A 27,339-nucleotide genomic window follows, 5' to 3' on the forward strand; every position below is an offset into this window, starting at 1 on the left:
TTTCATTTAAGTGAATGCTACCTTGAGAAAATTTGTTCTGCTTATCTTGCATCGTTCACTTCCCTTTTGCTTGAAAATGTACATTACATACTTTATCCTTTTATAAGGCCTGGAAATACTTAAGCAGTCTTTTTTAAAAAACCTCTTTTAACTTGCAGTGCTTTCTTAAAGGTTTTATTAATGTTAAGCTGTGATTTCATTTTAGACAGAAGGAAAAGACATAATGAACCAAAAACTACCACCGCTAGGATTACATGTCTTATAGGTTGTTTAGTAAATATGGATTTTAGTGATGACAACCTGCAAGTTCTTGTTTAGGCAGAGTAAAAGAAACGTAATGGCTTTGCCAGTAAGGAGAATGTGTTTAGTTTCTGTTTCATGCCAACAACTCTTTGTTAGAAGGTGGTACAGGCAGGTGAATAACTGAAACCTCCTTTATTTTAACATAAGCTCTTTGTCTCTTGTTCTGTATGGAATATGTGCAGGTTTGATTTTGTTTGTGTGGCTTTTTTTACCTCTTAAAATTTCTAGCACAATTTAGTCCCGGTCAATGACTGAGCCTTCAGTGTTTCCGCTCTAAAATGGTTATGAATTTTGTGTATTTTTAAAAAAAAGTCTTTAGAAAGCCTTCAATATTTTTTTTCATAGGGTGAGTATTACAAGAACTAGACCTTTGTCTGTCTTTTGTCATTATACAGATTAAAAGTTGAGAATGAAGGACACTGTCATGTACATGAATGGATATGCAAGAAAATAGAATCACTGTTCAGGTCTGGTATTAAGTTGCCTATGTACGTTAACTTAGGATGGCATTTGGAAAGTCTCAAAATTTTGAAGAGTATCAAAAATGGTTTCATCATGAAAGTTTAGTCTATTTTGCCCTCTTGAGAAGATGATAATGGAGGAGGGAATTTTTATCACAGTATTGCCCAATTCATGAGGTAGCTCTATCTTCAGGTTACGTAGTCAGAATAAATCAATTGTGTAATGCGTCAATTTTAGCAAGATATGCATTGCCACCGATAAGATAGTAAGTCAGCACTGCCACATAATAATTTCAAAGACCTTGGCATTATCATTGTGTGATAGTTAACCGTGCCAAATGACAAAGAGTACCTATCAGGTAAACAGGTAAAAAGGCAAATAGCCCACAGAAAGTGAATGCATTACAATGCATTTTATGGCCGGGGCAAGAAAATCAATGAATTTAATACTGGTTGAGTCACGATTTTTGATCCACTTCAGAGCAAAAAATACCTAGTGATGTTACGCCATATTAAACTTCAGGCTTTTCAGAGAGATTTTTATTCTAGCACTGTGAACTCAGGACAGAAAGACTTATGTTAAAAAACATCAGGACAGCAGGACTAAATACGCAAAATCAGATGTGAAATTACATTTACCGAAGTACCGTTTTCATCTGGGATATATCCGTATATCTCTTCCCTCCTCTTATCCAAGTTAGGGGGAAGTCAAAAGCATGGTAAATGTGTGAATTTGGTGAGTTTGGAAGAGTGGCTTTTAAATGTAAGTGTTGAGGCTCATTCATTTGATCTTCTGGTAGGGGGAAGGAGTTTAGACACTGAAATAGATGATTGTACTTTTTCACAGCTACTATTCACTGTACAGTGGTACCAACAGGCTTTCAGCTGTTGATCACTCTTTCTAGGCACAAGTGAGAAATACTCACGGGCAGCAGCAACATCAGGTGCTATTTTTAATGCAGGCATTCTGACTATGTACAGTAGTGTATTGGAATGTCACCTGAACAGGCTTTGTGTAAAACAGAAACAAAACCTGCACTGAAATCCATTAGCATTATATTAGCAACATTGCATCATATATTAAACTTCCTGTCATTGCCACTAGCTTACCCTGTTCATGGGTTATTTGCATAGAATTGGATTGATTTTTTTTTTTTTACATGACAGGGAATTGCTCTTTCATTAGAAAGATGGAGTATGTGGTGAATTTCTTGACTGGAGACTTTACCCTCACTTTGAAAGTAAAGTTGAAAAAGGTCTGAGAAGTCTCGTGATTCTGTGGATAACTCATTTCTTTTTCTGTGTTATGTCAGAGTGTCCATGTCTTCAGCTGAACCAGCTTGCCTGTAAAAATTTGATGGAATGAGGATGTGGGAAGACAGGGCAGGATAATTGGGAATGTCATAGCATAGAGTTCTGCCATCCCTGTTGGTAACTTTTATGCTAATTCCTTTTATAATTACATCCTTTGCATTTTTCCAGTCATGTGAAGATAACTTTGTAGCTGTCTACCTTCCCACCTTTGTGTGCTATAGAACTTACACAGATGCCCTTTTTAATTTTAAAACAAATATGTATACAGAGTTCAGAAGCAGAAAGGTGCAAGAACTGGCAATCTGAAATGAAGCTTAAAACTAGGGCTCCTGAAACTAGGCTGTCACCTTTTCCAGCCCAGCCTTCTTACTAGAGTTGTATGTTCCGTTCTCCTAACATGTTCTGCTTCAGTAATGTCGAGTACTCTCCTACCTTGCTCAAGCAGACAGTGCCTGGAAAAAGAATCTTGCAGCTCACAGTGCTCTAAAGTATGTTCTTTCAATACTATTTATTGTATAAGATTTCCCACCTCATAGCTTAAAGCTTCAGTAAACCAGAAAACAGGCAAGTAGCTATCTTTCTGTTGCTGTGGACACACTGTTAACTGCTTCATTTCTCAGTTCCAAGCTTAATATACAGCACTGGTGTGGTGAATCTGGCTCCAAAAGCTTCTGAAGATGCCTCCTGGTTATCTGAAGCTGTGTTCAGCCTGCGGATCGATAGACTAATATATTAGTGTCTTGTAGCATCATTCCCTTTGGGATCTCAATAAGAAAAGATTGTGACTAAACTCATAAGGTTAAATTGTTTTCTACCTGCTGTATTTTTTTCTAATGTTAGTGATACACTGGTCTAGTTAATAAACATATATCCAGTTATGAGACTTTACGTACACCTTATACTTCTCAAAATCACCAGCCTGAAATACTGAATTTTATGTGTGTCTATATATGTATGTATGTATGTATGCTTAAGTGTGTATATACATATGTGTATATATATATATATGTGTGTGTGTATGTATATATAATCCCTTGATGGCAGGAAACCTATGTTTAGATGGGAGGCATCTTCTCTTCCTCTTGTCCCCCTTCTGAAATTTTCCAGGAAGATGAACTTTGTTTTGCTTGAGTGTGCTCCCAAACATAAGAACGTGTGTTTGTTAGATGTGGTGAGTTCTGCACCACAGGTTCAGGTGAGTAGTAACAGACAGTACTCGGGACACTGTTCAGTGAGATAGGCAGCTACCTCTGCATCACCTGGTTTTATCACGGCACAGGGTTACCCACGCTAGGAGGCTCCAAGTGGTAGCTTATAGGGCTGTTCTGTTCAGCTTGCTCTTGTGATTATGTTTTGCCCCATTTTTTTTGACAGAATGAAGGTGAAGTGAGCCTGTAAGAACCTCTGGTTGTGTCTTTGTGTAGGTGCCTCGAAATTTTGGATGGCCCTGAAAACTGAAAGACCTTTTGGTTTTGTCTTTTTCTCCAACTTTAACATAAAAGCAGAGAGACCTAAAAATAAAAACAAAACAAAACAAAAAAACCCTTCCATTTGCATTAAACCAGGGAAGAATTCCTTGCTTTTTATTTAGGTGCTCCATAGCTGGAAGCAAACATAGTTGGAACAGACATCATGCTTAATCAATGACTTGCTTATGTGCCTTTTCAGATTTTTGTTTATTTATTATCACTGGAAGTATTGTGTTCAATATAGGCACAGGTCGTGTGGCAGGTTGTGCTGTACAAAAGGACTTTGCAGGTGTTTGGACAAGAACGTCACCTGCAAGCCAGATTGCTGAAGTGCAAATGTCTTCACAGTTCCTCGATGTCGAAACAATTCTTCAGATCTTTTATCTGGATGGTTATCGCTGCGCCTTCTATGTACATTTTTAGATCCCAGTAAGATGTACCAATACATTTAATTTCTTTCCAACTTTAGCAAGAAACCATGGAATTGGCACCTTATAGCTTCTTGTTGTATTTATGGGGGTTCTTTGCAGGGTTAGAAAAATGAGATTTGTTTTCCCTAATGCTCTGACCTCCCTCTTGTGGACATACATGTAAATAGACCTTGCATTCTGAGGTGGTGCCTGTGCAGTTTGTGTCCAAGACATTAAACAGTACCTCCTCATATATAGTGGTGCGTAAACACAATTTCAAATTTATACAGCACTATATATGTTTATCCTGAAACAGCTTGTAGCCTTTGAAATTAAACTCGAACATTAAAATGGAATACTAGAAGTACTAATTGCATATTCATGTTAGTGGACCTTCTTAATTTTAACATCATGTTTATTGGGCTTTACTTAAAAATGGAGAAACTTTTTCAGGGGCTTTAATGCCAGTGAGTTGTTGCCCTGATTTCATATGCTTTTCGAGGTCCCTCTAGTGGTCGGTATTGAACTTACTAAGAAACACAATACTGCAAAGAATGATCCTCCCCTCACATCCTGAGGAGATAAAATAATCTTTTGAGAGCAGATTTTTGACACAGAGCTGTACATAAAAAGCAATACATGATAGGTTTTTCAGGAAAAAAAATCTTTCATTTTAAGATAGAGTAAATTATAATTGAACATTCCTAGTAAAATATTTTAGCTTTAGTCTGGTTTCTTCATAGCAACCAGAAACTCCACATCTTTGTCTTCCAATACTGCATTTTTTTTAAATTCTGCAATCCTATTTCACTGAAGAATAAGTGTTGGCATCTGGAAACATGCTTTTCTGACAGAAACTTTTGAGCAGTATTTTTTTTATTCTTTCAAAACCTTCAGAGCAATTCACAATGGCTTCATCTTATAAGCATCTCAATAGAAGCATAATATCAATAGACTGTTGTCATCATGGTTTTGGCATATTAAAAGAAAGGAAACATAATGGGAAAGGTGGTGTCTATAAGCATTTGCTTCTTCAGCAACTGTAAGAAACAGTCTTACACATAGGAGAGAAAGCATCAACACATACACTTCTAGGAATAGAAAGCAATAACGGGATAAAGGGCGGAAATATTTTGATATGTATTTAGTTTTAGTATTTTAAAAGTGAAGATTTTAAGTATGGTATTTGTATGTAATTCTCTGAAGATTGCTCTCAGGCATACTGGGTGGGGGGGTTGGATATTGTAAATCTGTGTGCACCCTGTGCTGTTGCATTGCACCTGTGCATCTGGCAAGGCTTATGTGACCTGTCATTCTTTTACTTACATTGTTTTTACCAGAGAGGGTTTTGCAAGCATGTACGTAGTTGTTGTTCTTAATATTAGCCCTCTTAAATACTCGGTTGTGTTTTACAACTTGCCCGCCACAAAACTGCATATTTCTTTTCCTAACTTGGGATTTAAATTAAACTGTGTATAGAATATGTCACTTAAGCTGTGTCTTTTAAAAATAGTTTTTGAAATAAAAAATGAAAGTCCCTGACAGTTTGGTTTTTTTTTTTTCCTAGGGGGAAAAATGGGTGATATGCTGGTATTCTCTGCTTTTAGTAGGACAAAAACTACAATCTGCAGTTATGCCCATTCCCTTCTCATTAAGCTGGTCCATGTGCTAAATGATGGACTTGCTGCTGGGTCTGTGGTAGCAACAGGAGGGGTGGCCTTTAAAAAAATGGTTTTGTGTAGTTCAGAACCAAAACAGAAATGGTTTATTCACCAAGCCACCATGTTCGATAGCTGGGACATGTTAAGGTTATTTTTTTAATGCTCTACTAGAATTTGGAAGTGACAAAGGATTGTGGGCTTATTTATTTGTTGTTGTTATTGTTTGGGTTTTCTCTGAAGTATTATCAGTCTATATTCTAAACTCCTGGAAGAGACTGGTTTAGTTTCCTCCAAGTTTATTTCTTGTGAAGGACAACAATTGACTTCTTGACTTCATTTAAATCAGGAAATGAATGCCAGCTCTTAAAATATTTAAAAATTGCTAACTGGATGTAAGTGAGTTGCGGAATCGGTATGTTCTGTTACATTGACCCTGTGCTGAAGTGTGAATATGGTGTCTTGGGGTTTCATCTTCTGCTCAGTTCTTCTATGGAACAGAGAATCTTTACAGAATTGAGGTGCTCTACTTGATAATGCCACTGGGTTTTGATATCTTGAAATATTTTTTTCACTCATCCACTTTTCTTTTAGGAAACAAATGACTCCACTGATGTACGCAGCTAGGAAAGGATACCCTCAGGTTGTTGCTCTTCTTGTCGCTCATGGATCACACATAAATGCCCAAGATGAAAATGGGTATTCAGTAAGTGATTTACTTCTGTGTGTTGTAATTAGTGATACAAATTTTCAAAAGCAAGAACACACAAACTTGTTTAGAAGTAGAGCTTCCTCAGAAATACTCATTGGTATATTCTGCTTTAACACCGCTTTGTGATTATTTTGCCTTACATGTCTTTGTCTCCAGATTCTGCCATATAAGAACATGTGAATATTACATTATTGATTGAAACTCTGTTCTTTTTTACTCCATATCTAGACTGGGTAAAATGAAGTTGTTCTTTGCAGGCATTAATATGGGCAGCACAGTGTGGACATAAAAGCGTCATTTTTAAGTTGCTCGAACTGGGAGCTGACAAAAATCTGCAGACTAAGGATGAGAAAACAGCAGCAGAGCTAGCAAAAATCAATAAACATTCAGAGGTATTTCTTTTCTCTTGGAAATGTAAATTCTGTGGTTATCTTCAAAAATTTGTTTACTAATTATATAACTTTCTGTAGAAATGTTACTTTAATAACTAAATTATAGCAGCTAGTTGAACACTTGTGCTATTACATCTATATAGACTATTTTCTGTTACATCCCAACTTTCCACAGGGTTCTAAGTACTATAAAGTTTTTGAGAATGTTGATTTTTTTTTTCTTAAGAATCCTTGACTTCAGACTTAGAACACAGAACAAGGGATAGTTTATGTTAGTAATGTTGATATGAGAAGCAGAAAAATTATGTGTTGGTTTTTACCTGTCTGACAAAGTGTGTGAGAGAATGTGGGTATCAAACTAATTTGCAGTGTATAGTTTCTGATTGAATTTGGAAGTGAAAAGGCTAAAGCTAAAATGAAGGGGGAGTTGGTACTAACCATCTTGAAAATCCATTGTTGGGAGGGAAGAAGGTGTAAAATAATGTGAACTGGACATCGGATCGTTGGAAGAGCAGCCACTAATTGTCAATGTAAGGAGAGAACTGCTGAAGTCAACATATATACCCCTAAATCTGTTTACCACTGGTTACCACATGATGCATGCTAGATCGATCAGACCAGATTTCTTTGTATTTTGCTTTCAGTTGCTCCTATCAACAATGTGGCTTTTTGCAGTGGCTCTTCAAAAATGTATGTGAATTGTAGTTCACTTTAGAGCTTCTTTTTCTTTCTTTCTTTTTTTTCCCCTGCCAGACTCCAGGGCTAGGCAGGAGCAAAAATGATAACTATGCACAAAGCTGTCAGTGTGGGCTGGCAAGATCAGTGTCTGAGGCTCAGTGATCTGTTAGCTCAGGTTACTGAAAGAGCTACAAATGCTTTTTGCCTTTGATAAATGACTTGTTCAACCATATAATCTTATAACACAACTTTGACATGGAGGGAATACAGGTTCCCCACACTTGAGAGGGTGGGTCTTGCCTCTTGACCTGTGAAGCGGTAACTTTCACACAGTTATTTCAAAGTCTTGCAGATGATATTGAGATATTTAATGGTCATGAGCTTTCTCCAGCTTGGGGGTCTGCTCTTCAGGCTGTTGACAGTCTTGGGGGTCTGCTCTTCAGTCTGTATGACAGGTTCTCATATAGACTACGTCTGCAGAAACTGTATCTGGAAAGGGAGATATTTTTCTTACATATTGTACTGGGTTTGGCTGGGATGGAGTTATTTTTGTTCCAAACAGCCCTTACGGTGCTGTGTTTCGGATTTGGGACCAAAACAGTGCTGACAACACGGCAGTACTTTGGCCGTTGCTGAGCAGTGCTTGTGCAGTGGCATGGCCTTCTCTGTTTCCCACTCTGCCCCTCGCCTCTGCCGAGTGGGCTGGGGGTGAGCAAAGGGCTGGGAGGGGGCACAGCCAGGACGGCTGACCCCGGCTGACCCAAGGGATATTCCGTACCATAAAACATCACGCTCAGCAATGAAATCATCGAGGGAGTTTTTCCAAAGTAGCTGTTACTTGCAGACTGGCTGGGCATTGGTCTGCTGGTGGGAGGCAGTGAGCAGTTGCCTCTTTTGCATCACTTAAGGTTTGGAGTTTTTTTTCCGCTTCATTTATTGAACTGTATGCATCTCAATCTGTGATTTTTTTTATTTATTTTTTTTTCCTCACTTTTACCGTTCTGATTCTCCCCCAGCCTGCTGGGGTAGAGTGAGTGAGCAACTGGGTAGGGTCTTATTTGCCAGCCAGGACCAACCCACCACACATGCATATATGTATATGTGTATATAAAACCAGCTAGTCACTTCAATTTCAGGAAAGTGGTTTCACCATTCCTTTAGGTTTACTGAGGTTCTACTTGTTTTGCTGGATTTTCTAGTAACTATCTCAAAACTCAGGGGCAATTCAGTTTCTGGAATCCATCACTGATGCATAGTGATGTCTGGCAGAAAGCTTACTTCTTTAATCAGTTGAAAGAATCCCTGTCTGACTGATATAGTTAAGTTAGATTGTCAGTTGTAAATTGCTAAATGTTGGATCCATATATGCACTGGAAATGGAGATATTAAAATAGTCATACACCCTGTGCTCTTTAGACAACTTATTCCCTTGTGTGTGTAGAACTGTTGTCTATGAACCACAAAATTGAGTATGTTGGTGTATTCCTGCTTCTGTAATGACAGATGCTAGGCTACATAATATCTACTGTTTTGCTCTCCATCAGTTCATTGTTGTGCTGGAATTCAGTTAATTCAGAAATACTCGTGATAAACTCTGTGGGCTTAGTCTTAACTCCCCATCATAGTTGCATGCTTTAGAGAAGAAGTGACAGATGTTTCATGTTCCCTGTAAGTAGTCATTTATGATAGAACTCTTTGTAGTCTTACTCCTGTGTCTTTATGCATTTTGATTTTGAACAATAATGAATTCATTTTGGCTCTTCCAGATTTATAGTTTACTCTCTTTGGCTGCAAATCACTTGCAAGGGGGATGCCATGAAACGATTAAGCAAGAGGCTATCTACAAATTTCTGACAGCTGCCTCTGACCACGGAGCTGGGTAAATGCAGTCATACTGTAATTTTAGCTTATAAACATTCCTAAGAGATTGTCTTTATTAATATCAATGATTAAGTTGCACTGATAGATATCGTGTATTGTTTGGAGTGCTGCCAAGAGTCCACAGTAAGTATATTAATGAACTATTAATTTCTCAAGATTTCCAAGTTCCTTTGCATTATAAACAAAGAGCATGCCCTAGATCTTTCCTTCCTATAAGTTGGTGTAAAGTACAGTGTCACTTCAGTACATTTCAGCTCTGTTAGATTTGTATGCTCTCCTTTTGGATACTCCTTGTTGTGTGGTTGTCTTCATTTGATGTTAAATTTTTTATATTTTCAGTGAATGCCTGTTTTCAGCTTCACAACACCAAGAAGGGCTATGCCACTTTCTTTATTTCTGCGTATCTGAGAGTCAACATTAAGTATGAACACTAGTTAAGCTGTAGAAGCTTTTGCATAGTGTGCCCCTGACCCTCAATCTTGCAGGTGTCCTGTGACTGAAATCAGCCCCTGATTCAGCAACTTCAAAGATCTCTGATATGGCTTTGTCCCAGAAGGACAAATCTGGGACAAATCCCTCAAGGATTTTTATGTTAACGATAGCTAGTTCTGATGTTTCATAACTTTGAGCATCTATGGTAATTAGTAGAACTCTTTGTTTCAGGAAACAGTCCCCTGGAGTGTCTCAGATGTCTGGCTGTTCAACGCCTGCTCTTGCAAATATGTCTTATCCGTTTCCACATACACACATACCCACTCCATAGTGAGTTGTGGGGTTTTTTTCCATCTAGTGATAGTCGAGATGTACAGTGATACCTGTGTTTACTCCATCACAGTTCCTTGAGCTGGATGTCTCCTTCCCACCATTTGCCTGCACAATGTTCATCACAGGCATTGCCAGTTGTCCTCTTAAGTCGCTGTTCTCTCATTTGCTCCTAATGCATCATCAATTGCGGACATCAGTTGTGCCCCACCATGCAGCCTCAGTCAGTATAACTTGTCGTCCTTGCTGTTGTCATCTTTTGTCATCCTTAGGTAGTGAGTATAGCTTCAGTCCTTCCTGTCTGCCATCCTAATTAGACAATTGTCCTGGCTCCAGAGCCCTGGGCTAGAGAAAGAGATGCACATACCTGTTGGGAATTTGCCTTCTTCAGCTCCTGGATTAGGTCCTTCTCTGGTTCAGGAGCTTTCAAGTTACTGTCTAGATCAGGGGTGTCAAACTCACTTTCACCGGGGGCCACATGAGCCTTGCAGTTGCCTTCAAAAGGCCAAATGTAATTTTAAGCCTGTATAAATGTAACTGCTCCTACATTTAGGAGTTCGACACCCCTGGTCTAGATGCTGAATAGCCCTTTCTTTGTTCTGGGAAAATAAGTCCTTTCCTTGCACTATTAGCAGAACCAAAAGTCATGAGTTACCCAAGGGCTCCTAAAACCTTTGCAAACTAGTCAGTTTGAATGCCGGTTGAAGGGCCTTGGTTGTACCTTCAGAAATCTTGAAATGCAAGATTCCCAATGTGCAAACCGGGAATATTTTCTTATGTATTCAGAATAATTTTCAGAGAGGTTTCTTTGGGGTTTGGTTTTGTTTGCGGGAGGGGGCTGTGCTTGCCGCTTTTCTCCCCCTTTTTTTCTCCCCCTTTTTTTCTCCCCCTTTTTTTCTCCCCCTTTTTTTCTCCCCCTTTTTTTCTCCCCCTTTTTTTCTCCCCCTTTTTTTCTCCCCCTTTTTTTCTCCCCCTTTTTTTCTCCCCCTTTTTTTCTCCCCCTTTTTTTCTCCCCCTTGTTTTCTCCCCCTTTTTTTCTCCCCCTTGTTTTCTCCCCCTTTTTTTCTCCCCCTTGTTTTCTCCCCCTTGTTTTCTCCCCCTTGTTTTCTCCCCCTTCTCTTTTTTTTTTTTTTCTCCTTTTTCTCCTAATTTTAATAGGAGCTCTTTCAGTCTTTCATGTGAAAAGGGGGCAAAGCTTCGTTTCAGGGCCTACAATAAGACAGAGCAAACTATCTCAACTCAGGGCTTTGGTGAAATGTTCACTGTAGCAAGTGCAATAGTCCTCTTTGCATTTCATATGATTTGCTTTTTGGTGTAATTCTGTTAATTGCAGTTGTTCATCTGACTGTTGAAAGCTGTTTAGATTTTTTTTTCCCTTCTATTTTTATATCTTTTGAGGAATCAAAATTAATATTTTATCTTTGTGTGCAAATGTTAAACTCTAAACCTATGGTGGGTTATACTATTTGTTCAGTCTACCTTCTGAACGGAAGTCTTCTGACAACAAAGTTCTTCCCAGGCTAATTTCCACCATCTTTAATTATAGACATACCTGTTTTCTTGATAACCTTTTTTTGATATAAACAGAACAGGAAGATTAACAGGTGTGGGCTGAATGCAGTTTAAATGAGTGTTATCTGATAAGAATACATAGTTGTCTTCCTTAACCCCGCTTCCAAATTTTTCAAACTTCTGTGATTCAACTTTAAGGTTCAGTTGGAACATTTTACTGCTTATAACAGCATTTATTTATGAAAATAATTCCCTGTAGGCTCAATTCAACTCATTAAACTGAAAAGTCACTTATAAAATTTTGATAGGTTAAATTGTACCCCATAATGCTTGATGCTCATGAGATACTACTGTCATCAGTAGGTGTGTACAACTTTAGGTGGCTCCCCCGTGGTTTGTCTGGAGAGCTTTTCTATAGTATTTTTTTCCTGGATGTCTCTTTTAAATTTCCACTGTATTCATCTCAAATCTCATTAATTATATTTACAGTTCCTATTCAACTTTAGATGACATAGAAGTGTTTTTACATGGTCTTGGTCTAGAACACATAATAGGATTATTGAAGGTAAGTTTGTGATGTATCTGCTATCTGTAAAGTAATTTATGAAATCAAAATGCACCTACAGCATAATAAGTTCTATGTCTATTAGTATTTAAATTCACATAAATGTTTTAAATTAAGTCAAATAAATTTATTAAACAGAAGTTTGTATATAAAGTGTTATGTTAAACTGCAGTGGACTGGATTGGATTATTTAATTTTGATTATGTGCATTAGTTACAACATAGAATGTTTCTAAACTGGAGAAATCTTTCATTGCTTTGATAATGGTGGCATTTAGTGGATTTTGTTTCTGAAAACTGAAGTAAAACATAAGTGAAAAAAAATCAGTGAAAAGTGTCTTCTGGAGTTCTTCTTGATGGCAGAAAATCCTTTGTTTTATACAGGAAAGAGCTATAACCTTAAGACAACTTCTGAACATGCAAAAAGATGAGTTAACAGAGGTCAGTTTACTACTTTGCAACTTAATTTAGTTTTCTCATCTTTCTTAAATGTTTTTAATGTCTTGTCTTTAAATGTCTAACCTTGTAAGAACTTCTTTTTAAGATCTGTTTTCAGAATCTTCTGCAACTTCTTGAATTTTAATGTGAATATAGACAGGCCTTTTCTAAAGTACGTAATCCCACAGATCAGCCTTGAATTCTGAGTTGAATTCTTACATCTTCTCTGCCTAGATCTGACTATGAAGTGGAAATCCCCAGTATTTCTTTGCTGCAAGGATGTGGGAGTTGGGGTGAGCAAGAAATAGCTCCATTTAAAATTTTAGTTGTTACCATTCTTAGTATTTAATTATGTTTTCCCTGAAGGGAAATCAGTGCTAGGATTAGCAGTAGATAATCCTAAACAACTACTTTAAATGTGGTCCTCCTTTGTGAGGTTGTAATTTCTGTGGGGAAAAACAAGAGCTCTCTTGCATTGTGGAATCTCATATCCCACACAGGTTTGTAAAACCGTACCAAATATATATATATATATATATTTGGTTTCTTACAGTTTACTGCAGCTGGAAAGATTGATATTTTGCTGTTATCTTGAACTAAGTGATGCATTATTAAAAGGTTTTCGTTTCCAGTGAGATAGGGTGGTTGCTTTTCCTTTGACTTCGCTGGAATAATTCCTGTGGGAAAGGAAAGACTTGCTGTGCTTACAGAAGGGTGTCATAATAAAATCCAGTCATAGGAGTCTCCTTGGAACAGCGTAAGTACTTCAGGCCACAGTATTCTTCTGAGCGCTCTGTGCCTGCTCTGAGATACCAAAGATGCCTCATTAAAATAGCTGCTTCAGGGCTGCTCCCTGCTTCTGATGCTGGCTATGTCCTCAGTGTCAGCTTTTGTCCTGCTGTTTTGGTACCAAGGAGGCACGTGTTCAACAGCTGGAACTAACGTTTGCATACAGATGTTAATATTTCTTCAGAGTTGTGGTCACCAGGATGTTTCGTATGAAGTTTTGTCTTGTAACTGAGTAGACTTTCAGTGTTTGGGCAGAGCTCAGAAGTAATTCTGTATTCTCAGAGTGTGCGTGTATAGGAAGCTGCTTTCATGAAAGGATCTTTAAGCGTTCACTCAGACCTAACTATTACAAGGCATGTCAGCATGTTCTGATGTTAGTGCTTTTCTGAAACCCCAGGATCATGCCCATTGGTCAGCATCCCATTGTGGGCTTCATATGAATCCTAAAGCCCCCATTGACAGGAATTTTGCTCTTTAAAGGAGATTTCTGTGGCTTTCTTCTCATCGCTCTGTGAGCTGCTGTCTTGGTTGTGATTGCATTAAACTGCAAATCTGACTCTGTGTTCATATTGATCACCTGGTTTGTTGTAATAGTTATTTGATTTTGTCCAGGGGAGACTGGGAGAAGGTGAGAGGATTGTGGACTTTAGAGAATGGCTAAGCCTTGCAGTTCCTTCGCCAGAGAGACATAACTTGACACAAACTGGTAACTTCCCAGTGTTTGAACATGTCTGAGGCTCCCTATTATAAAGAGGGCTTCTTTGGACCAGCTGAAATAAATACCTGGATCAGCTGCTCTTGCACAGGAAGATAATATCTATAGTAACAAAGTTGTTTTGCCTCTTGTCTCTGCAACAGCAGGAAACAGTTCCTGGAAAATAAATTGCGCTTTGTGCTTGGACATAAATTAATTAGTCTTCAACTGAGAGTTTAAAAAATTATATAACACTCCTGGTTTATTTGCATTTCATAAGTTATCCCAAATTCTTGATGCAGTCTAGTTTTAGAGCTCTACTAACAGTTTCTCCCCACACTGCTGATAGAACAAATCTAATCTATTTTCTAGTAATTCCAGAGTTGAATGTTTTTAGCGTGATGGCAGATCTTCAGCTAACAGCCAGCTATTTTAAAGAGCCTGGATCTTATTACTACAAAGATTAATGATGACCTCTGATGGATGCCTCTGAACCAAGCTGCTTTGTATCCAGAGAACTGGGGAGAAATCCTGTCACTAACATGATATGCTTTCTTCCATCAAACAATATCAAAAAGATATTTTCTCTGTAAATATCTTTATCTGTATTCTACAACAGAGCCTAAACAATGACTCTTTAGAGCTGAAATCTCCACATTCCTCAAGCTTATAAACTGTTCCATGCTGAGACAAGTCTGTTCAATATACTGGGACAAGTCTATTCAACATTTGGAGGTTTATTTCTGATTCTGTGCTACTTATAACTCTCTAATCTTTTTTTTTAGTTTTATTTGAGCATTTATCTCACAAGTTAGCAGCAGAAGTAATTTTACTTCTCAGTGCTTTTAGGACTAAGAAGGTTTGTTTCTCACATGGTTATTAGTTTAGAATAAGAGAAAATGGCATTCTGTTCTGGATTTGAAAATGCATAATGAAAATTTGACACATCAAAATTGAAATTATAACCCAGAAGTTTAACTTCATCATTAGAGAATTATCTGGTCTGTGTACTTCCATATCACAGTTCCAGGGCTCTCCTTCCTCTGTTCCCCTACCCCTCAAAAAAAGCATTTAATATTTGGCATAAAATTGTCAGGTTATTAAAAATAGAGGCTACTTGGGCAAGGTGGCAAGGATGTAAGAGTTCATGCATAACTTCACTGGTTTTACCTGAGAAGTATGTCATTTTTAATGTCTTGAGGCAATCTGTTATTTGCCACTTCTTTCATTGCCATTTAAAGGATGACAGAAAAGTCATTTTGATGCTGGAGCATGAGTTTGGGGCATGGATTTTCAGGAGTCTGATGTGGTGGTGCTGAGTCAGTGATCCATTTGCAGAAGGAGGAAAGTGCATTTTATTTATAAGGAAGGGAAGTACATCATCTTCCTGATACACTAGTCAGAAAACTGTATTCTGATTTGCTTGTTCCAAAAATGAGAAGATGGAGTCAAAAGCAAACCAGATCTTCACAATAGTTCTTGCTTTAAGCAAGATAGTTTTAATATTCAATAATAACTGCCATTGTGTCCTTTGAAGAGTTCATTTATTTTGTTAATTATAATTAAAAGTAAATTTGCTGCTCTTATCAGCTTACTTCTGCATCATGAAACAACTGCTGTAGTGCTTTGTAAGCATTAAGAAAACATTAGTTCTTACCAGATAGGGCTTCACAAGGCAAACCTGAGAACTAATAAATGGAGCAAATTTACGGTTCAACATAAGTAAAGCAAATTATTTCTAGGAAACCTACATCTTTCTCTCTCCAGACCGCTGGTGATATTTACCAAAGAGAATTGAGTACAATTGGTTCAGGTACCCATGGCAACCTATTGGAAACTCAGAAGTTCATGACACCTGTGGTTAAACCCCCAGTTAATCTTGTTGGGATTTTACAGGACTGAAGAACTTACTTGTCTATGAACTTTGTAACTTGGTTTTGAAATGTTTAAAGACACGCTTATGAGTCCATGGCTACGAGTTACTTGTGATTTCTGAGCACCTGGTGGAGAACCTGCAGGACTGTTTTATGGAGCCACGTTGAACACTGGGCATCAGAGACAACAGCCTCACACAACACAAGCATTTCTCTAGGCACTTTCTCTTCCCTAGAACTGCTGCTTGGCATCATCTGAGGAGTTGAGGCTGCCTGGCATTGTGATCTGATGTGTGTTGTCAGCTGTTCATTCAAAATTCTTCCTGCAATAATTACAGAAATCTGGGAGACTGCAGACACTAAAATCTTAAGATTTCTGAGGCTGCAGGAGGGAACTTGAGGTCCTCAGAACATCAGTGAGAGCCCCACATGTTGTACCTCTGAAGACTGTGGGATCCTTACAGTCTCAAATTCCAGAGTGGTCCACTCCTGCTGGGTCCAGGTGCTCAGCTGGAGAGTTAGGAACATAGTCAGACTTGGAGCTGGCATTACAAGCTTTTCCCTTTGTGTGGAGAAGCATCCTCGTAGGGCTGCTAACAGCAGAAGTCCTGTGTTGCACCGCAGCCTGCCAGATGAGCAAGGAAAAGTACTGAATGTGCCACAGAAGTACTTCCCTTTTAACAAATGGATTTTTTTTTTCTTCATTTAAGTGTTCTGCAAGAAAACTCTCAGTCTAAGATTTAAATGCAAGTCACATTTTAATCTGAGATAGTTGATGTGTAACACAGATGACAATGTTTTCTGTCCCAGGCATCACTTGGAGAATCTCAGTTACATAGTATGTATCTTCTGAAGAAAATCATGTTTTTCTTCGGCTAAAAGTGACAAAAAAGCCTTGAACACTTCAGAACCTTTCTGTTGTTGTTTGCAGCATTAGCCAAGTGTGTGGAAAATGAATGGATCTGAACTTAGGGACTCTATAAGCTGATGTTAAGTAGTATTTAGGCTTGATCTTAATTTGAGGTGAAAAATCTCTTCTGAGTTTAGAAGTATTGAAACTGTGCTGTCCTTCAGATATATAGAAACGTTGCTTTTACAGCCTATTTAATGGTAGAAACATCTGGTTGAATGTCCTTTTAACAGATCATATTCTCTCTCTCTACTAGTTTCTGATAATTTGAATTTTTGGAGATAGTGTGAACCAACTAGATTTCTTTGTAGACATAACTTTTTTTTTAATTAGATTCTATAATAAAATAAGATTTTTAAAGAGGTATTGTATCTTATGAGACCCGTTTCTCTAACTGTAAAAAAATACACACCCAAAAGCTTGTAAAAAGCACTTCTTAAAACCTGACCTCTTTCTGTAAAATTCTCTGTTTGATGTTGATTTGACAGTTTCCATTCTTTCTAAGTTAATGCTGTGTTACCATCATGATGATTGGTTCTTTTGCAATAAGAGATTACTGAGATGACTCTGAAACAGATGAGAATAGCATCCTAACAACACAGGGGTACTTACAAAAACTGCTTTTTTCTTTTTAATAAACCTTAAGCAGATTTTCTGAGTATCCTGTGCAATTTCATCTTGATTCTTCCTCAGTTCTTTGTAATTTTGTTTTGCATTATTGAATAATTTTTGTGGTTTTATTTTTTCCATTGGCAGTTACATACATTGTAGTTGGTTGCAATAACTTAAGAGCAACTTATTTTGAGTTTTAATAGTTAGAAGCTCACACAATAAATGGTACTATACTGTTATATCTAATATGCATTAAAAGTAAATCAAATTTGGGATTACTCTTTCAATTTAGATCGGCATTACAAATCCTCGAGATCAACAGACACTCCTAGATGCTATTAAAGAACTACAAGTGGAAGAATTAAGAATTGAAGACCTCCCTGAAGTGGTAAAGGTGGAATTGAGGTATTAACTGTATATCTAAGGAAATGGAAGTGAAATATGGATTATTTATGATGACTGTGTTGTTTTCTATAGCTCAAAGGTAAAATTCTCTTATACCTTATCCCATGTATAACATTCATGAGAGTACATCAGTTAGTAGAGTACGAGGGCTGGTTTAGGTGTGTTTTGTACAAAGGAAGTTGGAAGCATAGATTTCTGTTGTAGGTATCTGTTTATGGGTTATATTGCCATTATATGCCATTGCTTTGGCTGTCTTTTTGAGTGGTGGATTCTTTCTTTGTACCTCACACGGTTTCATGACCTTGCATTGCAGGGTTTTTACTATTATACCTTGAGTTCGTATCATAAACTCTGAAACTGGCTTCTCGTGCTCCACTATTTACTCGTTCTTTCATTTCTCTGATAGGCTTCAGTGAGCAGATTTTGTTATTTCTCTGTGGTCTTGCCCTCCTTGCTTCCCTGTGCTTCAAGAACGTAATTTACTCTTGCAAAAACCCCACGTGGTGTGATCTCTGTAATTCTCTGTTTTGTCTGTAGACCAGACAGGCTCTAATAGTCTTGCAATCAAATTTGTCTGATTGTAAGATGCAATAAAAAGTTGTGTGGGAGGGAGATGTGTGTTTGTCTTAAATCATAAATGTGACTTTTGAATAGGTTCAGGATTTTTTCTCGTTTTTCTCTTCCACTGGAAGCAGTTTTAACTTGCTTCTAAAATACCTCATTTTTTTATATTACAAATTAAGAACTTCATAAGATGTTTTCCTTATCATAGATTATATGCATTGGTAGAAATAGGTTTATAAGGAAACTGTTTTTTAAGAAAGTGTTACTCCTTTCAACTCTCATTACAACTTGATATTTTTTTACATTATTGATTCATTCTTATAGCTTTAAGTATCAACTCTGCAATACCCCTTATACTTGTAGTATAGTCTTGTGCAATTGCATGAAAGCCAGGCTGGAGCTGAGAGGAACATCCCTCAGAAACCTTTTTAAACTTCATCAGTTCCCTAAGCACTGGTACAGCACTTCCCACATGCAGTGAATGAAGGCTGTATCAAGTGCAGAGGTGTCTAAAGCCTTCTTAAACCTCTGCCCTCTATTTTGTTGTATAAATATATTTTTTTTCCAGAAGAGAGTCGTAGACTTGAGTTTAGATTCTGTATTCATAACTTTCCTCTTTTTACATCCCAGAACTACAGTGGAATTGCTCCTGAAAATGGGATTTTTGATATTTTAATTTGCAAACGTTTTAGAATTTACTCGGGCAGAAAACTGTGGCTTGCCTTTCAGAGGCTTTAGTCAATTGGGCTGTGTTTAACTTAGAGAATACCAGTTTGGAGATGCTTCTCCTTCCTTACTCTTTAGCTGCATCACTAGTAAGTTAGATTCTCTGTGCTTCCTTCTTTCTTCCCAGTCCCACCACCATTTGCATAGCATTGTGTTACCTTACCAGCCTGGCTTGAAAAAACTCCTCTTTGCATCCAGTCTACTCATTAAATAACTTTCTACTGTCTAGAAAAGTAAGAGTTCAGTTCCTCTTTAAAGTGTGTGTCACTTGAGAGGGAGCTTTGCAGCCTGCTTTGGGTATGTTTTTGCAGCGTGGTGCCGAGTTTGAGCTGTGGGATGTGGGAGAGCTGGGTGATGGTCTTGACTCTTGACTAGTGACCTGACAGCTGTGCTGCTACTTGGTTAGATATTTCTTCCCTCTCCAAAAAACTGGGGAGAGCTGTCAGCGTTATTTGGATACTGTAAGGCTAGACCTTTGTTAGTCATGGTGTTCATTGGACCAAAGAATGTGCTTGGGTTCAAGTTCATTCTGTATATGTCAGCATCCTTTGCGGGCAGCTGAATCACACAGACACTGTGCGTTAGCAGTCATGTCATGATGTGGTTCTGCCAGAGCATTGTCTTTTGTGCCTTGGTTACATGAGTCTGCCTAGCAAGTACTGCACTCCCATGGAGTCGTCCTTACACGTACCGATTGCTCCTGATGCTGGCGTGGTGCCCATAGCTGTTTCCATTACTGTGTTTACACAAAAGAGGCGTTGCAGCATGCTTCAGGTACCTTTTTGCAGCATGGTGCCAAGTTTGAGCCGTGAGATGTGGGAAGGCACGCAAGGCATTTGGGAAGTTCTTGAAAGACGGAGGTGGGCTGGGAGAACAGGGTGTTCATGTCCTAACACAGGACCTTGACAGTGCTTATAGTCTGTGAGAAGATTTCTCCATCAAAACAAGTACCTGTGTACTTCCAGAAGAGAATCCAGCTGCAAACTAATATGTGTGCTGTAAGGCTGAAGAACTAAAGTTTCACCACGCAAGAGGGTACAAGCCAGTATGATGTGGATACACCATAAATACTCTGACAGCACCTGAGCTTTGCTGCTGAGCTGAGATAGTGGGCCAGCCATATGGGTGACTGGCTGTCCAAGTTAGCCACCTTTAGAAAAGGATGTCAGCTCTTCAGCAATAGATAATTAGCTGCAGTTTAAGAGGACTTTGCCCAGTTTAAGCTTCATGCATTTTTGTGCTAGAAATGTATGGGTTTTTTCAGATTGGTCTTTGGTGGTGTTTAGTACACACATTCAAGCAGAAAGCTTACCAAGCTGAACAGAGGGAGTAAGTGGAGAAACACAGAAAGTTGACAGTTCACTGCATGTATGGCCAAATACAATAAAAAACCCACATGATGTCCTGTAGAGCCTCACACACCAGTGACATACGGAATTCCTAGTGCAGTATGGTTTTATATCATATGTAGTTCTTAAAACCAGAAAATGATTGATTGGTTAAAGATAGAAGTATACGAAATATGACAGCGTTTCAGTTATAGCAAGCACTGCATAGTTTTCTAGAAAACAGCTTGACATGTATTCTTGGAATCTGACCTTGAGACTGAAATCATAGACTATGTTTACATGCTATTATATAAAGATTTTACTTCCCACTTTTTCAAAGTCATCCTGTGAGAAGGAAAATCAGTCATTAAGTCATAGAAAAACTAACATAGTAGAAAATGTTGAACTGATTGATTATAAACTCACAGTGTCTAGCACTGTTTAGCCACTGGTGTTTTGACAACCATTAATTCTTTTAAAAAGTGATTATTTTTTTGAAAGCACTATTTCGATTTGCAAATACAAGAACATGTTACTGCAACAGATACAAAATTACAGGAAAATATTTTCAAGAACTATTATTGCTATAATAAAGAAGTATGAGAAGTAGAAATGTTTGGGATTTTTTTCTCCCCATTTCATGCCCATGACATATTTTATTTTTGCTGAGAATCCTTCCAGAATTCCTAAAAATCATTTCCTTTGTGACAAAACGGAGAAGGTGCCATATCTGACCCTAGCCAACTAAAAAGTTATCCTTCTAAGTATAAGGAAATTTTCATGAGCGTGGCTTGACTGTAGTAATATGAGAGAAACTGTCAGACTATCTCCAGCTGTGATTATTTTGTTTACTGTTCCATTTTTTACCCTAAATATTCAGTTATATTGTTCGGAAAGAAATAATTGTTTTATTAAACAAGCTGATAAGCTTTCTTACTTCCCTGTCTTCATAAAAACCATGAACAGACTTGGGTTTTAACCTCCAGTATCCCTTCTGATGCTTCTATATATTTCTGGTTTAAGTGTTTAAGTTGTAACAATTCAGCAGAGTTGCAAATCACGGATGTCCTGTGCAGTGGTGGAAACTTTGCTCATTAGTGGTCTTGTGCCAGAGTTAAAGGAAAGCACTCTATGGGCTAAATTCAGTCTCTGTTTAGGTATTTGCACCACACTGGCATATAGCTTAGTGTAGCTGTTTGGCAAATTTGATGTGTACCTTTTTGCCATCAGAAGCAGCAGCCAGGAAGGTGCCGTGAGGATGTTGCATTGAAGTTTAGTAGCAGATTGCCCTTGGAAAGAGGAGCATTGGGGTCTGAATTAACTCATTCAAATCCTTCTGTAAATATAATGGGAAGTCCTGCGATAGGAACTTGTTTTACCCCTGCTTGTTATTCACTGGAGTGGCTTATAAGTAGTGGAAAATTTTCTACTGAAGACACAGGCACTTCTCAGGAGTTTTGGGTTTTGAGAGCTCATTCTTTAAAAACAAATGGATGATCTTCTTCCTCGCCCCCTGCCTTTCCTCTGCCCGGTCAATGGTGACAACTTTATAACTAGCACCAGGACTTGTAAATAACACTCTCTGAGGCTTATAAATTGACTGGGTGTCATGTGGGAGCTCTTGAAACTTAACAATGAAAGTTGTCTGTTAAGTCTTTCTATCCTTTTCTCTACTCTTCGGCGATACTGATCAAACTAATTTTCAGAGCTGTCTTCCTGCTTCTGTTTGACCACTAAGTATATACTTCCTTCAAAGCAGATAACATGGGGTATTTTAGGCTTTGAGGAATGTACTTCCAAATCCAGGGGCCAAGTCAGTATTGTTGGATTCTTCTTTCTCCCACTGTGCTGAAGACTAAATGACTCTAACCTAGTCATTTCAGTTCTAGCTACAAAGTACAAACCAGATTTTTTTTCCCCCTACTCCCTCAGAAATGTAAGCTGCAGGTCAGGAATATTGATATGTCAGCATAAAATTGTCTATAAATTCTGTTTCTCATGTTGCGAGATTGATTTGTACACACATATGCACAGGAAAACAGTGCTGCAGTTATTATGCAATTATAAATGTGTTATAAAATTACTCATGCATCAGGTAATAAAATGTCTTCATTGATACTACAGGATTGACGAGAGTTAGAAACAGAAGTGGAGGTTAATAGAATGTTGCCAAAAAGCTTTTAGGTGACACTTTTTCAGCTTTTGGTGTGTCTAACCAGCTGAATGTTCCAGATAACTTAATGATGTGTTGTCCTTCCAAAAGAGGTGGTGGTGCAGAACTTGCTAGGATGTTAAATGTGGTGTTTAACTACCCTATGTTAAAATGACACCGCATTTTTTTTTCAATGCAATGAAAGTGCATGTCTGATTTGTTCACTAGCCAATGTTGGAAATGCATAGATAATATTTAATTTGCAAAAAGTTACGGCCTTTGACAAATAACAGAATATAATTTTATTTTTGTAGTGGAGATGAATTCCTCAAGTTTCTTCAGAAGTTGAATAAAGAGTGTAGTAAGCTGATCATTCCTGTGCAGACCGTGAATAAACATTTGCACGAAAATTCTCACAAGGTACTCAAGCAAAAAAAGAGAAATATAGGTTCAGAGTATATTATTCTACTCTAGAATATTGTTCTAACTTGTAAAATGAAAAATACAAATACTCATCGACCATCTTGATTATTGTATCGTTCTATAGCGCTGTCCAATGTTCTTTCTCAAAAGGACACATTTTTTTAATAATGTATTGCAAATATTTAGGCCACCCAATTAAAGGAGATAAATCTTTTTTCTTTGTGTTTCTGCTGATAGGGAAATTAAGGTGACAAAAGATTTCCACAGAGGCTGCCAGAGAGTAGTAGATCATGTGTGTATATCATACAACGAAAACACGGAATAAATGCAGTTATAAACTTTTTCTGACGCTCTTTTATGATACATTTAACTAAAAAATATAAAATCATAATGTACAGTAATGCTGGTAAATAACTGTAACTGTTAATAGATAGTGCTGCAGTGGGCACCGACTGAAAGTTTTATTGAAGTCTGCGAAGACTTGCTTTGCAGCGTTGAAAAGCTGGGAGAAGAAGTTACCAAACTGAAGGACCTGGTGGAGAAGGTGAGAGCATGAGTGAGGCTGTTAAAGACTGTGTACCAGTTTCAAATGTGATATCCATCAATGAAACCTTGGTCTGGCACAGGCTCTTAAGCTGTGGCTTGGACATTGCATTTACCACTCCCCCTTCACCCTTTCCATGGACAGAATGAGCAATAATCTAGAATATTCCACAGCGGCATTAGACAGTCTTTCTACCACAGGAAAGAATTAAGTGGAATGTATCCCTATGCTTTTAGACAACCACTGTGGCATAAACACCACTCTGAATAGTTACACTCTTACTTCTTAGTTAAGGAATCTTTTGTGTGGAATTATTGACTCACAAGGAAGATACTAAAGTTTTATGGATTGAATGGAAGGCATCCCAGATAACTCTGCAGAGTGACAAAAGAAGAGGGTGGGAGAGGTCAAGGCTAGATGTTAGCACCACATCAGTCATTCTCAAACCAACACAATGACACCTTCTTGTCAGATGGGGTCATTTTAAGTAATAAGCTAGTAAAAGGAATGGCGCTGGGATAGAGTAAATGGAGCATCGGTGTCAGAAAGGAATCTGTTGCTGAATGAAGCCATGTGGAACTCAGACCTTGAGTATAATGCTACTAATGTGATTTCCTGTAGTTTAAGTAAATTTAATGTGATATAACGGCTTTCTCCCGATAAATCACTTGACACCAAATATGTTTAAGAGGTAGATGGAATTTGTGGCAAAGAACTTTTTAGCTATTTATGTTCCTTTTTTTGCATATGCAAAAATCAATTTATGTATATATTTGCCTCCTGGATGTGTAGGTGAGTTACAAGGGCTGGGCGAGATCTGAGTTGGGTGCCACTTGACTTTGCTCTTGTCTGTACTTAAGGTTTTATAGCTGTCAAGATGAAGCACAGTGGCTTTTGTACCTGGTGTTAAACATGAGCCTTCTAATTACTTCCAAAATGTAATTCCTGTTCTGTTAAAATACTGTAATGTTTCATGACTTCCACTGATAAAACATTTTTGTGCTACTTAACTTATGGTGGGACACTTTTGCATGAATATACCACTGAAACATTTATTATGAAAAGTGTCAATTTAAGTGAAGCAGTTAAATGTCGTAGAGAAGTTTGTATGAATTCCCTTCAGTACTGTTAAGCTTAGTCACTAAAAGACTTCGCCAGCAGTACCTATTATGTCTGTAGCATATAATTTTTGAAAGCACAGTAGATGAGATGGCCTTTCAAGCGTTATAAACTAAGGTGGGGAATTGGAACCTAAACCTGTTGCACTTCATGACAAGGCTGCACTCAGCTTCAGCCCGTGTCTAATCTGTTACATATTTAACTGCCTGTTTTAACAAACAGTTGGTTTATTAATTAAATGGCAAAAGTTCTGGTTAAAATATTGGAAGATTAGCATTTAAATGTTTTGTTACTAGATTTTTGTGGCATCTATTCGCAGTGTGTTTTACCCCTGAGGAATTAACTTTGTAAACAAACAGTTTGTTTTTCTAATATATATTACAAAGCGATTGAGTATCAGATAAGATAAAGGTTTGCACACATTTCTTTCAATAGAAGCAGAGCAGAGGCAGACAATGGGAAAAATATGATATCAATCCTAGATGCATGCAGGTTCTTAGGACTGGGTATGTCATCACATACTTAAGAAGCTTTCACACTAACTTTTTTTTCTTTGCTGTATCTCTTACGTGAACTTAACGTCTGCCTCAGCATGAACAGATGAATGACCCCAGCCGAGTGAAACTGCCAGAAAAAGCACACACCTTGGAAAAAAGATTCGTAAAAATAGGAGCAGTAACATTGTTTGGATTTGTTTTTTTCTTATTTATAACTAAGTTAGTGGTAAAGAAAAACCTGACTTGAAGTTTAGTGCTATGAATACTGTTGGAAGACTTAGTCACATTATGCTTCTGCTTAGTATATGCAGTTGATCTGAAGTCATGTGAAAACTTGTGTAGTTTCTCATCGTATCTGTATTATTTGCATCTAGTAAGTACTTCAATATAGAAATAAAGTTATTAAAAATGAAAACTGCTACTGAAATATATCTTAGGGTTTTATTTTCAAAATTATTTCTGGTATAGACTGTAGGTCTAAAGCCTTGTCAAAGCTGCTTCTCTTTTTTTGCATGAAGTTGTAATTATTGTTTCATAATTACTATTGTTTCATAATTGTTTCATAATTACTTGTTTAATTTTTACCTTTAACTGTTGTTCAGAGGTGAACATAAGCAAGTAATTCTGATTATATCATATGTTTGTATTTAAAATTATGATGCAGGTGTCTTTTGGGGTTGGGAGGGTTTAAAATATTTTAATTATCCTATGCAGTTTTGTGTTAATAAGGATCTTCTCTCTTGCAGTTTTTCATATGAATCTATCACATGAAAAACTTCTCAGTGAAAAGTACTTTTTTACCTTTGTCACGATCACAAGGCTGTGGAGATCTTGTTATACCTTGCCTGAAAAGCCATTTCTCACTGAGCTATTATATTCAAATTATGTCTGAAATCTGTTTCCTTTGGGATACTGACTTCTGTGAAGAGTTTCATCACATCTATTAAAAGGATTGTAGCAGGCCTTTGCTATAAGAATGCAAACAACTTAGAAGGCATGTTTTGTCTTGGTCTGGTCTTTCACTACAACAGCTTCATGTTCAATTTTTTCTTAATATTTTCTCCACTTAAAAAGGTGTTTGTAATTCTGCAGTGAAACATTAATATCTGTTTTTCATCTGGTTACCAGAGCAGCTTTGTTGGAAAAAGGAGAATTGGTCTAAGTTAATTCAAATCAGTTATGTTTTTGCAGACTTCAATAAACATCTGTAAAAATGCTGAATATTTCTGAAGGGACATTCTTCTATCAAAATAAAACAGGAGGGGTCTAAAAAAATGAACACACTCAATGGGTGTGTCATGCTTTAGCTCTCTGTTTTTAGAGAAGTTGTCTGGACTCTTAATCTTTGATGTTCCCTCCAGAGACTAGTAACGAGAAGATAAAAACCTGAGTAGTCCTCCAGTTGTGGTCACACTTGTTCTCTGCTTTTTGTTTCAGAAAACAAGGTTGGGTGTTAGTCTGTTTCCTTGTCACTGCAATTGTTTTGCCTCCTTTCTTCCCAGGTTTCTCCTTCAATGCAAGGAACTTCCTACAGAGTGATGAGGCCAGAGGCAAATACAACATAAGTTTTTGTTTGTTGCTTTTTTATTGGTTTCTTGGGGTTTTTTTTCCCTATTCTGTTCCCAGCTTTGGATCAGAGGGGTTAAGCTGCATTTTCCACCACCACCATCTACCAGCACACATGAAGAAAAGCACATGCTATCAGCCTACTGACTTGAACCAGCAAAGTGTTTTGAGAAGTTCTCTCTTTCTTGGTATTACCTTTTAATTAATCCTGAACTAATGAGACACTTATCACAAAAGGAAGAACCCATGGAAATGGCAAAATCTGTGGAAATACAAAAATCTGTTAAGTGCAGTTTTAATTGCTTATCATACACATGGAACCTTATACATACAGAGCCCTCTGCTTCTAATTAGTTTAAAATACAATTCGAATGCAGTTGGCCAGTGATGAGATGGCTCACAAGTATTACTAGAACTTTGACATGTAAAATCTTTTGGGCTGTTCTGTTGGGTGAGGCGGAGGGAGTTTCCTTTTTTAATTTTGAGGGGATTTTTTTTGTTTGTGGTTTTCGTTTGTTTTTTTTTTTAATTTTCCTTTTTTTGGGGGGGGGGGGGGGCGGGGGGCGGAGTGAGTGGGAAGGT

General features: G+C 37.7%; 1 protein-coding gene across 1 annotated transcript in view; it reads left to right on the forward strand.

Annotated features, from left to right (window-relative positions):
- Positions 1-25,438, forward strand: part of ASZ1 (ankyrin repeat, SAM and basic leucine zipper domain containing 1) — a gene marked incomplete at both ends in the record, with an annotated part of 38,367 nt that extends 12,929 nt beyond the window's left edge. The window contains 9 exons of the mRNA XM_080346010.1: positions 6,210-6,321; positions 6,585-6,719; positions 9,164-9,276; positions 12,042-12,117; positions 12,501-12,557; positions 17,726-17,838; positions 22,923-23,028; positions 23,462-23,575; positions 25,286-25,438. Coding sequence (XP_080202136.1) covers positions 6,210-6,321; positions 6,585-6,719; positions 9,164-9,276; positions 12,042-12,117; positions 12,501-12,557; positions 17,726-17,838; positions 22,923-23,028; positions 23,462-23,575; positions 25,286-25,438 — 979 coding nt within the window. The remainder of the gene's footprint in view (positions 1-6,209; positions 6,322-6,584; positions 6,720-9,163; positions 9,277-12,041; positions 12,118-12,500; positions 12,558-17,725; positions 17,839-22,922; positions 23,029-23,461; positions 23,576-25,285) is intronic.
- Between the last annotated feature and the right edge of the window lie 1,901 nt (positions 25,439-27,339).

Source organism: Nesoenas mayeri, assembly GCF_963082525.1.
Source record: "Nesoenas mayeri genome assembly, chromosome: 1".
In the NCBI taxonomy this organism is placed as follows: domain Eukaryota; kingdom Metazoa; phylum Chordata; class Aves; order Columbiformes; family Columbidae; genus Nesoenas; species Nesoenas mayeri.